The 14,171-nt window shown below is 48.6% G+C and overlaps 1 protein-coding gene across 1 annotated transcript; it reads left to right on the top strand.

Moving 5' to 3' along the window:
• Positions 1-8,156: 8,156 nt before the first annotated feature.
• LOC135058291 (trypsin-like) lies at positions 8,157-13,672 on the top strand. Its single transcript, XM_063963816.1, has 5 exons — positions 8,157-8,196; positions 9,259-9,418; positions 9,498-9,751; positions 13,138-13,274; positions 13,481-13,672. Exons 1-5 carry the CDS (start codon positions 8,157-8,159, stop codon positions 13,628-13,630), a joined length of 741 nt encoding a protein of 246 aa, XP_063819886.1. The 3' UTR covers positions 13,631-13,672.
• The last annotated feature ends 499 nt before the right edge of the window (positions 13,673-14,171 follow it).

The following is a 14,171-nucleotide window of genomic DNA, read 5'->3' on the forward strand; positions in this document are numbered from 1 at the left end:
AAGTGTGCTGAGAGGAAAATGGCGCACAGCTGCAGTGCTGTGCGCTACCTTTAGAAGACTGCAGGAGTCTTCAGCCGCCGATTCTGGACCTCTTCTGATTTCAGCATCTGCAAGGGGGCCGGCGGCGTGGCTCCGGTGACCATCCAGGCTGTACCTGTGATCGCCCCTCTGGAGCTTGATGTCCAGTAGCCAAGAAACCAATCCATCCTGCACGCAGGTGAGTTGACTCCTTCTCCCCTCAGTCCCTCGCTGCAGTGATCCTGTTGCCAGCAGGAATCACTGTAAAATAAAAAACCTAGCTAAACTTTCTCTAAGCAGCTCTTTAGGAGAGCCACCTAGATTGCACCCTTCTCGGCCGGGCACAAAAATCTAACTGGAGTCTGGAGGAGGGTCATAGGGGGAGGAGCCAGTGCACACCACCTGATCGGAAAAAGCTTTACTTTTTGTGCCCTGTCTCCTGCGGAGCCGCTATTCCCCATGGTCCTTTCAGGAACCCCAGCATCCACTAGGACGATAGAGAAAGAGGGTTGAATTCCACCTCGTTACCACTTCTTGCTTCAGATGATGGCAGGGCAGGTTCAGTAGTTTTTGGTGGTGCTCCAGTTTTCTGTACGTGGTGCCTGTACGCCGAAAGTGTCCCGCAATTCTTCTGGCCACCGACAGCATCTCTTGCACGCCCCTGTCGTTTTTTAAAAAATTCTGCACCACCAAATTCAAGGTATGTGCAAAACATGGGACGTGCTGGAATTGGCCCAGATTTAATGCACACACAATATTGCTGGCGTTGTCCGATGCCACAAATCCACAGGAGAGTCCAATTGGGGTAAGCCATTCCGCGATGATCTTCCTCAGTTGCCGTAAGAGGTTTTCAGCTGTGTGCGTATTCTGGAAAGCGGTGATACAAAGCGTAGCCTGCCTAGGAAAGAGTTGGCGTTTGCGAGATGCTGCTACTGGTGCCGCCACTGCTGTTCTTGCGGCGGGAGTCCATACATCTACCCAGTGGGCTGTCACAGTCATATAGTCCTGACCCTGCCCTGCTCCACTTGTCCACATGTCCGTGGTTAAGTGGACATTGGGTACAGCTGCATTTTTTAGGACACTGGTGACTCTTTTTCTGAGGTCTGTGTACATTTTCGGTATCGCCTGCCTAGAGAAATGGAACCTAGATGGTATTTGGTACCGGGGACACAGTACCTCCAACAAGTCTCTAGTTGGCTCTGCAGTAATGATGGATACCGGAACCACGTTTCTCACCACCCAGGATGCCAAGGCCTCAGTTATCCGCTTTGCAGTAGGATGACTGCTGTGATATTTCATCTTCCTCGCAAAGGACTGTTGAACAGTCAATTGCTTACTGGAAGTAGTACAAGTGGGCTTACGACTTCCCCTCTGGGATGACCATCGACTCCCAGCGGCAACAACAGCAGCGCCAGCAGCAGTAGGCGTTACACGCAAGGATGCATCGGAGGAATCCCAGGCAGGAGAGGACTCATCAGAATTGCCAGTGACATGGCCTGCAGGACTATTGGCATTCCTGGGGAAGGAGGAAATTGACACTGAGGGAGTTGGTGGGGTGGTTTGCGTGAGCTTGGTTACAAGAGGAAGGGATTTACTGGTCAGTGGACTGCTTCCGCTGTCACCCAAAGTTTTTGAACTTGTCACTGACTTATTATGAATGCGCTGCAGGTGACGTATAAGGGAGGATGTTCCGAGGTGGTTAACGTCCTTACCCCTACTTATTACAGCTTGACAAAGGGAACACACGGCTTGACACCTGTTGTCCGCATTTCTGGTGAAATACCTCCACACCGAAGAGCTGATTTTTTTGGTATTTTCACCTGGCATGTCAACGGCCATATTCCTCCCACGGACAACAGGTGTCTCCCCGGGTGCCTGACTTAAACAAACCACCTCACCATCAGAATCCTCCTGGTCAATTTCCTCCCCAGCGCCAGCAACACCCATATCCTCCTCATCCTGGTGTACTTCAACACTGACATCTTCAATCTGACTATCAGGAACTGGACTGCGGGTGCTCCTTCCAGCACTTGCAGGGGGCGTGCAAATGGTGGAAGGCGCATGCTCTTCACGTCCAGTGTTGGGAAGGTCAGGCATCGCAACCGACACAATTGGACTCTCCTTGTGGATTTGGGATTTCAAAGAACGCACAGTTCTTTGCGGTGCTTTTGCCAGCTTGAGTCTTTTCAGTTTTCTAGCGAGAGGCTGAGTGCTTCCATCCTCATGTGAAGCTGAACCACTAGCCATGAACATAGGCCAGGGCCTCAGCCGTTCCTTGCCACTCCGTGTGGTAAATGGCATATTGGCAAGTTTACGCTTCTCCTCCGACAATTTTATTTTAGGTTTTGGAGTCCTTTTTTTACTGATATTTGGTGTTTTGGTTTTGACATGCTCTGTACTATGCCATTGGGCATCGGCCTTGGCAGACGACGTTGCTGGCATTTCATCGTCTCGGCCATGACTAGTGGCAGCAGCTTCAGCACGAGGTGGAAGTGGATCTTGATCTTTCCCTAATTTTGGAACCTCAACATTTTTGTTCTCCATATTTTAATAGGCACAACTAAAAGGCACCTCAGGTAAACAATGGAGATGGATGGATTGGATACTAGTATACAATTATGGACGGGCTGCCGAGTGCCGACACAGAGGTAGCCACAGCCGTGAACTACCGCACTGTACTGTGTCTGCTGCTAATATATAGACTGGTTGATAAAGAGATAGTATACTCGTAACTAGTATGTATGTATAAAGAAAGAAAAAAAAACCACGGTTAGGTGGTATATACAATTATGGACGGGCTGCCGAGTGCCGACACAGAGGTAGCCACAGCCGTGAACTACCGCACTGTACTGTGTCTGCTGCTAATATATAGACTGGTTGATAAAGAGATAGTATACTCGTAACTAGTATGTATGTATAAAGAAAGAAAAAAAAACCACGGTTAGGTGGTATATACAATTATGGACGGGCTGCCGAGTGCCGACACAGAGGTAGCCACAGCCGTGAACTACCGCACTGTACTGTGTCTGCTGCTAATATATAGACTGGTTGATAAAGAGATAGTATACTCGTAACTAGTATGTATGTATAAAGAAAGAAAAAAAAACCACGGTTAGGTGGTATATACAATTATGGACGGGCTGCCGAGTGCCGACACAGAGGTAGCCACAGCCGTGAACTACCGCACTGTACTGTGTCTGCTGCTAATATATAGACTGGTTGATAAAGAGATAGTATACTCGTAACTAGTATGTATGTATAAAGAAAGGAAAAAAAACCACGGTTAGGTGGTATATACAATTATGGACGGGCTGCCGAGTGCTGACACAGAGGTAGCCACAGCCGTGAACTACCGCACTGTACTGTGTCTGCTGCTAATATATAGACTGGTTGATAAAGAGATAGTATACTCGTAACTAGTATGTATGTATAAAGAAAGAAAAAAAAACCACGGTTAGGTGGTATATACAATTATGGACGGGCTGCCGAGTGCCGACACAGAGGTAGCCACAGCCGTGAACTACCGCACTGTACTGTGTCTGCTGCTAATATATAGACTGGTTGATAAAGAGATAGTATACTCGTAACTAGTATGTATGTATAAAGAAAGAAAAAAAAAACCACGGTTAGGTCACTGGTATATACAATTATGGACGGGCTGCCGAGTGCCGACACAGAGGTAGCCACAGCCGTGAACTACCGCACTGTACTGTGTCTGCTGCTAATATATAGACTGGTTGATAAAGAGATAGTATACTCGTAACTAGTATGTATGTATAAAGAAAGAAAAAAAAACCACGGTTAGGTGGTATATACAATTATGGACGGGCTGCCGAGTGCCGACACAGAGGTAGCCACAGCCGTGAACTACCGCACTGTACTGTGTCTGCTGCTAATATATAGACTGGTTGATAAAGAGATAGTATACTCGTAACTAGTATGTATGTATAAAGAAAGAAAAAAAAACCACGGTTAGGTCACTGGTATATACAATTATGGACGGGCTGCCGAGTGCCGACACAGAGGTAGCCACAGCCGTGAACTACCGCACTGTACTGTGTCTGCTGCTAATATATAGACTGGTTGATAAAGAGATAGTATACTCGTAACTAGTATGTATGTATAAAGAAAGAAAAAAAAACCACGGTTAGGTGGTACATACAATTATGGACGGGCTGCCGAGTGCCGACACAGAGGTAGCCACAGCCGTGAACTACCGCACTGTACTGTGTCTGCTGCTAATATATAGACTGGTTGATAAAGAGATAGTATACTCGTAACTAGTATGTATGTATAAAGAAAGAAAAAAAAACCACGGTTAGGTCACTGGTATATACAATTATGGACGGGCTGCCGAGTGCCGACACAGAGGTAGCCACAGCCGTGAACTACCGCACTGTACTGTGTCTGCTGCTAATATAGACTGGTTGATAAAGAGATAGTATACTACTAATATTATATACTGGTGGTCAGGTCACTGGTCACTAGTCACACTGGCAGTGGCACTCCTGCAGCAAAAGTGTGCACTGTTTAATTTTAATATAATATTATGTACTCCTGGCTCCTGCTATAACCTATAACTGGCACTGCAGTAGTGCTCCCCAGTCTCCCCCACAATTATAAGCTGTGTGAGCTGAGCAGTCAGACAGATATATAATATATATAGATGATGCAGCACACTGGCCTGAGCCTGAGCAGTGCACACAGATATGGTATGTGACTGAGTCACTGTGTGCTGTGTATCGCTTTTTTCAGGCAGAGAACGGATTATAAATAAAAGTGGTGGTCACTGGTCACTATCAGCAAAACTCTGCACTGTACACTACTGAGTACTCCTAATGCTCCCCAAAATTAGTAAATCAAGTGTCTCTCTAATCTATTCTAATTCTAAACGGAGAGGACGCCAGCCACGTCCTCTCCCTATCAATCTCAATGCACGTGTGAAAATGGCGGCGACGCGCGGCTCCTTATATAGAATCCGAGTCTCGCGATAGAATCCGAGCCTCGCGAGAATCCGACAGCGTCATGATGACGTTCGGGCGCGCTCGGGTTAACCGAGCAAGGCGGGAAGATCCGAGTCGCTCGGACCCGTGAAAAAAAACATGAAGTTCTGGCGGGTTCGGATTCAGAGAAACCGAACCCGCTCATCTCTAACTTGGAGGGAAGTTTGGTTTGTAATCCATGTGGGAATTAAAACAGTAATGGCGGCGCCGGCCACAGGAGACAGGAGACGCCAGACTGATAAGTACACATTTAACCACGCGGGCACAGCGGAGGCCGCGGCTGACGTAATCACCACTCTGACATTCTGCATGTAGAAACTCAGGAACAGCGGCGGAGGCCGCGGGAGACGCCATTCCGGATGTAACAGGCGTTGCGGTGACCACGTCTCAGAGTGACAGGAGAGGAGGCAGGAATGTGGACATCAGTATAACAGATGGGATCCGGTCCTGGAACGCTGAGCCAGCCTTAGGAGGCATCTGAAGGGTAAGTAATGGCGTCCAGATACCCGGATCGTGACAGCGTGCGTTCCACGGACTGTGGAACGCACGCGCCCGGAAGCACAGTATAGCGTGCGCTCCACGGGCCGTGGAGCACACGCGACTGAATAAAACTTTAAAATCCCCAACTTTCCTTTTAAATAGTGTAGTTATCAACCAAGGGGCATTGTTTTCAAAGTCATTTTTATTAGGATATCAACCAGGAAGTGTATTTTAATAACGTTTTAATTGATTTGTACCTGTAAGGATCCCTCCAATCAGGACACACTGTGGGGGACACGCTGATTGCTGCTACATACCCCGGGGAGCAATACTGCAAGCACTTTCGGGTGGGCCACTGTGACACCCCACAACCTCTGGTACGTGGGTCCACCAATCTGTGGTGGATTACAGTTTTTTATCTTTTGTGAATTTGCACTTTTGTGATTCAGATGTCCAGTGTTTCATGTTACTTTTGCACTTTATAAATAAATCAATTTTGCACTTCACAATAAGCAGTACTTCACTATATATTGCTATTTCCTCCTATTTCCGGACACATTATCTCTGGACGGAGAGGTGAAGGAGCGTTAGAAAAGCATTGCTATCGGAGTTTGCAAGGATAAAGGAAGTGATATTACATGCGTGATCGGGTGGGCACTATTGACACCCCACTAAGTCTGGTACGTAGGTCCACCGTATTCAGGTGGATTGAAAAATATTTTTTGCTGTCTGTTACATTATATATGTGATTGAAATTTTTGTGAACCCATTTGATCCCTACGGTACTTCACTATATACCAATTCTTTTTTGAGGATATCATATAACATTGGAACAAGGAAGTACTGCCGATAAGCCATCTGTAGATGAAAATTTCCCTATCTGAACAAAGAGACACCATCCGTAGTAACCCAGGGAGCGCACCTCAGCAAAACCATAGAACTAAGACTGAACTTTTTGGGAAATTGATGACCTTCCCGGCTGGGTGATTGCAGCACCTTTGAACTGAAGCGCCATCTGTACACATTTTTTTCTGTTAAGGTTACACAGGAGGTAACCTTGAGTAGTCACCTGCTTCAGGTACACAGGTAATTACAGTATGTTACTGTAGGACCAGTGCACAAGTATAAGAAGAGGAAACACTGGAGAGGACTTGGTTGATCCCTCTTGGGTCAAACTACTATACACTCCAAGAGGTGCCGCTGCGTAGTAAATTGTGAGCAACTATTATCTGTATCCATACAATAAGCAGCGATACAGATTGTTAGTGGATAGCGCTTACGCCTGATACATATATGTAAAGTACAATTCATAAAACTTATAAGGAAGAACATTTACAGTACATGAAATGTGCGTCACATGGTCAGAGCTTGGGTAAGATCAGGAAAAACAGCAGCACAGCTACAGAGGGTTCTCTTCCAGTGGATAAAGGGCGCGTGATCTGGTTCTGTCCAAGAAAGAGAAGCGGAGAAACACCAAGGTTTTTCCATTGTTTTCATTCTCCCACTCTGGACGACTTGCATATCCAAGGACCGCTGATTAATTAGTCTGCCTGCCACAGTCTTCCAACACCATGTTTTCCAGCTGGTCCACAGACATGTCGTCCCTTTCCCTGGTGAGGGTGTAGGTAGCGAAATATTTCACAGGTGGGGGAAAGTAGAGAAATTCCAATGAGCAATGTTCCTGTAGCCGGACTGAGGGGGTCATTCAGATCCGACCCACAACGCAGATTGCTGATGGCGTCAAACTGTGCATGTGCAATGGCCACACAGCTGCTGCGGGGCCACACACATTGTGGTCGCATCCTTAATGGATGCGCCCGCAATGTGATTGACAGCTGCGGGCGTTTGTGGGGCGGTGACATGGCGTTGGGGGGTTGGCGAGAACGGGGGCGGGCGGGACCGTTTTTGGAGCGGCTGTGTGAGGTCATACGCAGCAGCTCCGGAAAAATAAAATGGCACCTGGCCGCCAGAAGGAGCAGCCGGGGTCAACCTTAGTTCCGATGCGTCCGCAATTAGAATGCGGACGCATCGGGAGGAGGCCTCACACATGCTGGGTGGCCCCCAACATGTGCGGAGATGAACGCACTCCCCATTACCACCTCCAAACGGTCACTTCCCGTCAATCACTTGGCCATGAAATCATTGCCGGCGAGATCGCAGCGACACCTTGACACATGTGCACTGCGATCGCAGCACACGCACAGTCTGCTGATAATTGCTCCGTTGCGTGTAAAACGTAATAAAATATAGCGAAGGTGACGGCTGAGTGTACAGATAATGTGACATGAAAAGGTCCCTGATGGGGGGGAGGGGCAGGGGGGCAGATTTTCCTCTGCATCATAGCTGGAGATTATGCAAAGTTTAGTTGGGTGTAATGAACATGAAGGAGTGCGTGGCCCGTGTCAGCTGAAACCGACGTACTATAATAGACAGGAGCAGCGGGAGCAACAGGTGGGTGACACTGGCTCACGTCCACAAGGGATAAATGCCAAACTCAGCTCAACCTTCTGCTGAAGTTTCCTCAATTAATGATCTGCCGAGAGGTTGGCACAGCCGTCCATGAGAACAGGCAGGTGGTGGCACCTGACGATAGGACTGCCGATATTTCTGGGTATAAAAGCAGCTCTAGACCGTAGACGTCCTCATTATCTCATCATGAAGTGTCTGCTGATCCTCTCAGTCCTGGGACTTGCTGGTAAGTTGGACCATATAGGTGTGGTGTGATACAGTGTGACCGGATTCCGGGCTTCACAGACTTCTCTCTGTCTCCTAAAATTCTGCAACTCTTATTATGGGGGTCATTCCGAGTTGATCGCTCGCTAGCAGTTTTAGCAGCCGTGCAAACGCTATGCCGCCGCCCACTGGGGAGTGTATTTTAGCTTAGCAGAAGTGCGAACGCATGTGCAGCCGAGCTCTGCAAAACCAGTTTGTGCTGTTTCAGAGTAGCTCTAAACCTACTCAGCGCTTACGATCACTTCAGCCTATTCGTGTCCGGATTTGACGCCATACACCCACCCAGCCACGCCTGCGTTTTTTCGGGCACGCCTGTGTTTTTGCAAACACTCCCTGAAAATGGTCAGTTGACACCCAGAAACGCCCTCTTCCTGTCAATCTTCTAGCGGCCGCCAGTGCGAAGAAAAACTTTGCTTGAACCTGTGCACAACCACAGAAGGTTTTGTACCCGTACGTCGTGCGTGCGCATTGCGGCCCATACGCATGCGCAGATATGACGTTTTTTTTACTTAACCGCTGCACTGCGAAAATCGGCAGTGAGTGATCATCTCGGAATGACACCCTATAGATGCATCCTCTTGCACCTAGCCTCAGTATGCCGCACAGCGCAAGATGCCTGGTGCGAGTGAGACGACACGTCCCATGCATCTCTGCTGCGTCTTTTTACTGCCGCGATGTGACTTGGAAGCACCAGGAGACTGTGCTGATTAATGTGATCTATGACACTTGTACATTGCGTGTTACTGAGGATCAGCTGTATTACGCTGTGGAGAGAGATAAACTACCAACCAATCAGCTCCTAGCTGTCATTTTTTAAAACACAGCCTCTGACATGGCATTTAGGAGCTGATTGGTTGGTGCTTTATCTTTCTCCAATTTATCATTCTTAAAAGGGAATTTGCAAACAGATAAATAAATTAGAATTGCACGTTAAGGATTTGCGATGCAGAATTACCTTCTGTGTAGACAGAACAATTGTGTTTCCTACTGACGGTTTGTGTGACGTCTGCCGTCCATTCTGCAGCTGCATTTCCCTACGACGATGACGACAAGATCGTAGGAGGCTACACCTGCGCCATAAACTCTGTCCCCTACCAGGTGTCCCTGAACTCTGGCTACCACTTCTGTGGTGGGTCCCTGATTAATGACCAGTGGGTGGTCTCAGCTGCGCACTGCTTCAAATCGTGAGTTACCGGATACAATGTGCGGAGCGCTGGGGTGATACGTAAGACATATGTAACAGACTCTTCTCGTCACTTGCAGACGCATTGAGGTCAGACTGGGAGAACATAACATTGAGGTGTTGGAGGGAACAGAGCAGTTCATTAAAGTTGCCACGATCATTCGTCACCCCAGATACAGCACCTACCTGCTAGACAATGACATCATGTTACTGAAGCTTTCCGAGCCAGCTATGCTGAGCGGCAGGATCCAGGCCATCCGTCTGCCCACTGACTGCGAGGCCGCTGGGACATCGTGTCTGATCTCCGGCTGGGGAAACACCCTGAGCAGCGGAGGTGAGTTTTACCCATTCCACAGCAGCACAGAGTATATCAGGAGAGGAGTCATGTGTCAGTGAGGACAGGGCTGCATGTGACAGGGGCAGTGACATGATGTGAGGAGGGGAATGGAGGCATCAGGAAGCCACAGACTGAGAGTTATATAGTGGGAGGAGCAGGGTCCCCAGCAGCACAGAGTATGTCAGGAGACGAGTGATGTGTTAGTGAGGACAGGGCTGCATGTGACAGGGGCAGTGACATGATGTGAGGAGGGGAATGGAGGCAGCAGGAAGCCACAGACTGAGAGTTATATAGTGGGAGGAGAAGGGTCCCCAGCAGCACAGAGTATATCAGGAGATGAGGGAGGTGTCAGTGAGGACAGGGCTGCATGTGACAGGGGCAGTGACATGATGTGAGGAGGGGAATGGAGGCAGCAGGAAGCCACAGACTGAGAGTTATATAGTGGGAGGAGCAGGGTCCCCAGCAGCACACAGTATATCAGGAGATGAGTGATGTGTCAGTGAGGACAGGGCTGCATGTGACAGGGGCAGTGACATGATGTGAGGAGGGGAATGGAGGCAGCAGGAAGTCACGGGCTGAGAGTTATATAGTGGGAGGAGCAGGGTCCCCAGCAGCACAGAGTATATCAGGAGATGAGTGATGTGTCAGTGAGGACAGGTCTGCATGTGACAGGGGCAGTGACATGATGTGAGGAGGGAAATGGAGGCAGCAGGAAGCCACAGACTGAGAGTTATATAGTGGGAGGAGCAGGGTCCCCAGCAGCACAGAGTATATCAGGAGATGAGTGATGTGTCAGTGAGGACAGGGATGCATGTGACAGGGGCAGTGACATGATGTGAGGAGGGGAATGGAGGCAGCAGGAAGCCACAGACTGAGAGTTATATAGTGGGAGGAGCAGGGTCCCCAGCAGCACAGAGTATATCAGGAGATAAGTGATGTGTCAGTGAGGACAGGGATGCATGTGACAGGGGCAGTGACATGATGTGAGGAGGGGAATGGAGGCAGCAGGAAGCCACAGACTCAGAGTTATATAGTGGGAGGAGCAGGATCCCCAGCAGCACAGAGTATATCAGGAGATGAGTGATGTGTCAGTGAGGACGGAGCTGCATGTGACAGGGGCAGTGACATGATGTGAGGAGGGGAATGGAGGCAGCAGGAAGCCACAGACTGAGAGTTATATAGTGGGAGGAGCAGGGTCCTCCAGCAGCACAGAGAATATCAGGAGATGAGTGATGTGTCAGTGAGGACAGGGTTACATGTGACAGGGACAGTGACATGACGTGAGGAGGGGAATGGAGGCAGCAGGAAGCCACAGACTGAGAGTTATACAGTGGGAGGAGCAGGGTCACCAGCAGCACAGAGTATATCAGGAGACGAGTGATGTGTCAGTGAGGACAGGGTTGCATGTGACAGGGGCAGTGACATGATGTGAGGAGTGGAATGGAGGCAGCAGGAAGCCACAGACTGAGAGTTATATAGTGGGAGGAGCAGGGTGCTCAGCAGCACAGAGTATATCAGGAGATGAGTGAGGTGTCAGTGAGGACAGGGCTGTATGTGACAGGAGCAGTGACATGATGTGAGGAGGGGAATGGAGGCAGCAGGAAGCCACAGACTGAGAGTTATATAGTGGGAGGAGCAGGGTGCCCAGCAGCACAGAGTATATCAGGAGATGAGTGATGTGTCAGTGAGGACAGGGCTGCATGTGACAGGGACAGTGACATGATGTGAGGAGGGGAATGGAGGAAGCAGGAAGCCACAGACTAAGAGTTATATAGTGGGAGGTGCAGGGTCCCCAGCAGCACAGAGTATATCAGGAGATGAGTGTTGTGTCAGTGATGACAGGGCTGCATGTGACAGGGGCAGTGACATGATGTGAGGAGGGGAATGGAGGAAGCAGGAAGCCACAGACTGAGAGTTATATAGTGGGAGGAGCAGGGTCCCCAGCAGCACAGAGTATATCAGGAGATGAGTGTTGTGTCAGTGATGACAGGGCTGCATGTGACAGGGGCAGTGACATGATGTGAGGAGGGGAATGGAGACAGCAGGAAGCCACAGACTGAGAGTTATATAGTGGAAGGAGCAGGGTCTCCAGCAGCACAGAGAATATCAGGAGATGAGTGATGTGTCAGTGAGGACAGGGCTGCATGTGACAGGGGCAGTGACATGATGTGAGGAGGGAAAGGGAAGCAGCAGGAAGTCACAGACTGAGAGTTATATAATGGGAGGAGCAGGGTCCCCAGCAGCACAGAGTATATCAGGAGATGAGGGATGTGTCAGTGAGGACAGGGCTGCATGTGACAGGGTGAAAGGAGAAGGGACCTCCATCAGCACACAATAGTCAGTTAATACTCCTATCACACTGATATTGGATGATTTTAGTATCTAATGCACATTTACAAGAAATTAAATTCATATATTCAGCTTGTTTTTTTTTGCTTAGTAAATGTGACAGATACTGTAATCCGTTGTACAATGTTCAGTCAGTAACGGAGGCTGCTGCTGGTCTGACACTAGAATAATGAGGGGGCAGGGAGGTGAGAGAGGGATGAGGAGGGGTCGGGTCCACATGTCTCACTATGTATATGTGGAAACTTCATAACCAGGCACTGCCTCCGGGATCACGCAGCCTATGCTGTAACACTGCTGCTGGCTCACGTTGCTGAAAATGGGACCCCCACCCCGAATCACCCTATGACAGTATGTATCAAGGTTCCTCCATATCCAGGATTGGTCTGAGCCACAGGTGTACAAGGAAAATCCCTGTTGGGCTCCACTGCCTGAGGGGCCCACCCCCCTGCTCTAGAGGTTAGTAACTTGGTGGAGCAGGACCATGGAGAAAGTTGGGATGTTTGGATTATTTCTATGGAAACTACACCAAGGTTAGACCTCCTGCCAATCAAAGTGGGTGGTTCTGACAACCAATGCTACACCCCCCCCCCCCCCCCTTTGTAAAGGAACCCTGACCTCTCTAATGGTTGGCTAAGTCCCTCTGTGGTGACTGGCCACACCCCCTCTGGTTACTGGACACACCCCTTAAACGTGGGCCACTACCACTGCATTCCCTGGGTGCCCTTCGTGACCTATTCTGGCACCGCCCACTTCACTTTGATGGTAAGCTCCCTTAAATGTATCACTGTATAATATGCTGCCACTTTATAAATAATGGCCAATAATAAGGTCAATGAAGATAAATGCAGCTAAGTGATGGCAAATTCCATTATATTTCACACTCTAGAGATTATATTATGCTAAAGGTATAATATTACATTATACTGGGTTCTAAATTCACTGATCATCAGTTCCGGGATAATGGACAGGACCCTGCAGTCTAGTGATATATATATATATATATATATATATATAACGTCTACTTTCTCCTGTAGTGAATTACCCCGACCTCCTGCAGTGCGTGGATGCCCCCATAGTGTCTGATGAGAACTGCCGTTATTCCTATCCTGGACAAATCACTGAGAACATGATCTGTGTGGGCTTTCTGGAAGGCGGAAAGGACTCCTGCCAGGTAAGAAGTTCCGCACGTTGGCGCACAAGCCCACGACCCTCCCGTAACACGCCCAATGGTTCCCTGTCACTGCCATCGATGTTAATCCCTGATGACACAATCAATGGTGACCATCGATGGTTGACTTGCCAATGCCCACCCCTAACTCATTGTGAGAAGTTGTGTTACGACCATGACCACTGTATAATACTACGTATTAGTTCCAGGGTGATTATGGCGGTCCTGTGGTCTGCAATGGAGCGCTCCAGGGTGTTGTATCCTGGGGTATTGGCTGCGCTCTGCCTGGCTATCCCGGAGTCTACACCAAGGTGTGTAACTACGTGTCCTGGATTGAGGAGACCATGGCCATATATTAAGCCTATGAACCAAAGATGATGCAATAAAATCTCAAACAGAGATCACATTTCTCGTGTCTTTTTTTTATATATACAGTATATATCTACGGAAACATTAAATAAATTAGTTTCCTGTGTCACAATTATATGGTGGTTCGGTATGGCATCTGGGATACTGGCGGTCACATGACTGACAGCAGCATCCTGAAATTGAAGATCCTGACATCGGAGGGGTAAGTATTTTTACCCATCCCTAACCCTCCGGGTGTTGCGACTACGGCTACTGTGCCCCGCTTCCTCCCTCTCTTCTTAATAAGCAACTTCCGGGGGCTCCAAATTTGCTGGATATAAAAAAAAGCTAAGCAACCAGTCACTATATTTAATCTATACATGATATGAAAGGTGTTCTGTCCTCTCTATTCACTTCCCTATTGCCTGAATATAAGTTGGCAGACAGCATAACCACTCCCACTTTTCAATAAATCCAATCACGGGGCCATATGTAATAAGATCCAAGTTTGCTGAAGGTGCGTAAGGCTGGCCGATCTCTGAGGTTTTTTTA

This window comes from Pseudophryne corroboree, chromosome 3 (genome assembly GCF_028390025.1).
Source record: "Pseudophryne corroboree isolate aPseCor3 chromosome 3, aPseCor3.hap2, whole genome shotgun sequence".
NCBI lineage: Eukaryota > Metazoa > Chordata > Amphibia > Anura > Myobatrachidae > Pseudophryne > Pseudophryne corroboree.

Bases quoted from the DNA above. Each gene is read 5' to 3' on its own strand.
- LOC135058291 (XM_063963816.1), top strand. From the start codon at position 8,157: ATGAAGTGTCTGCTGATCCTCTCAGTCCTGGGACTTGCTG. The intron at 9,752-13,137 runs GTGAGTTTTACC...TTTCTCCTGTAG, and splicing joins AAACACCCTGAGCAGCGGAG to TGAATTACCCCGACCTCCTG. The intron at 13,275-13,480 runs GTAAGAAGTTCC...TATTAGTTCCAG, and splicing joins GCGGAAAGGACTCCTGCCAG to GGTGATTATGGCGGTCCTGT.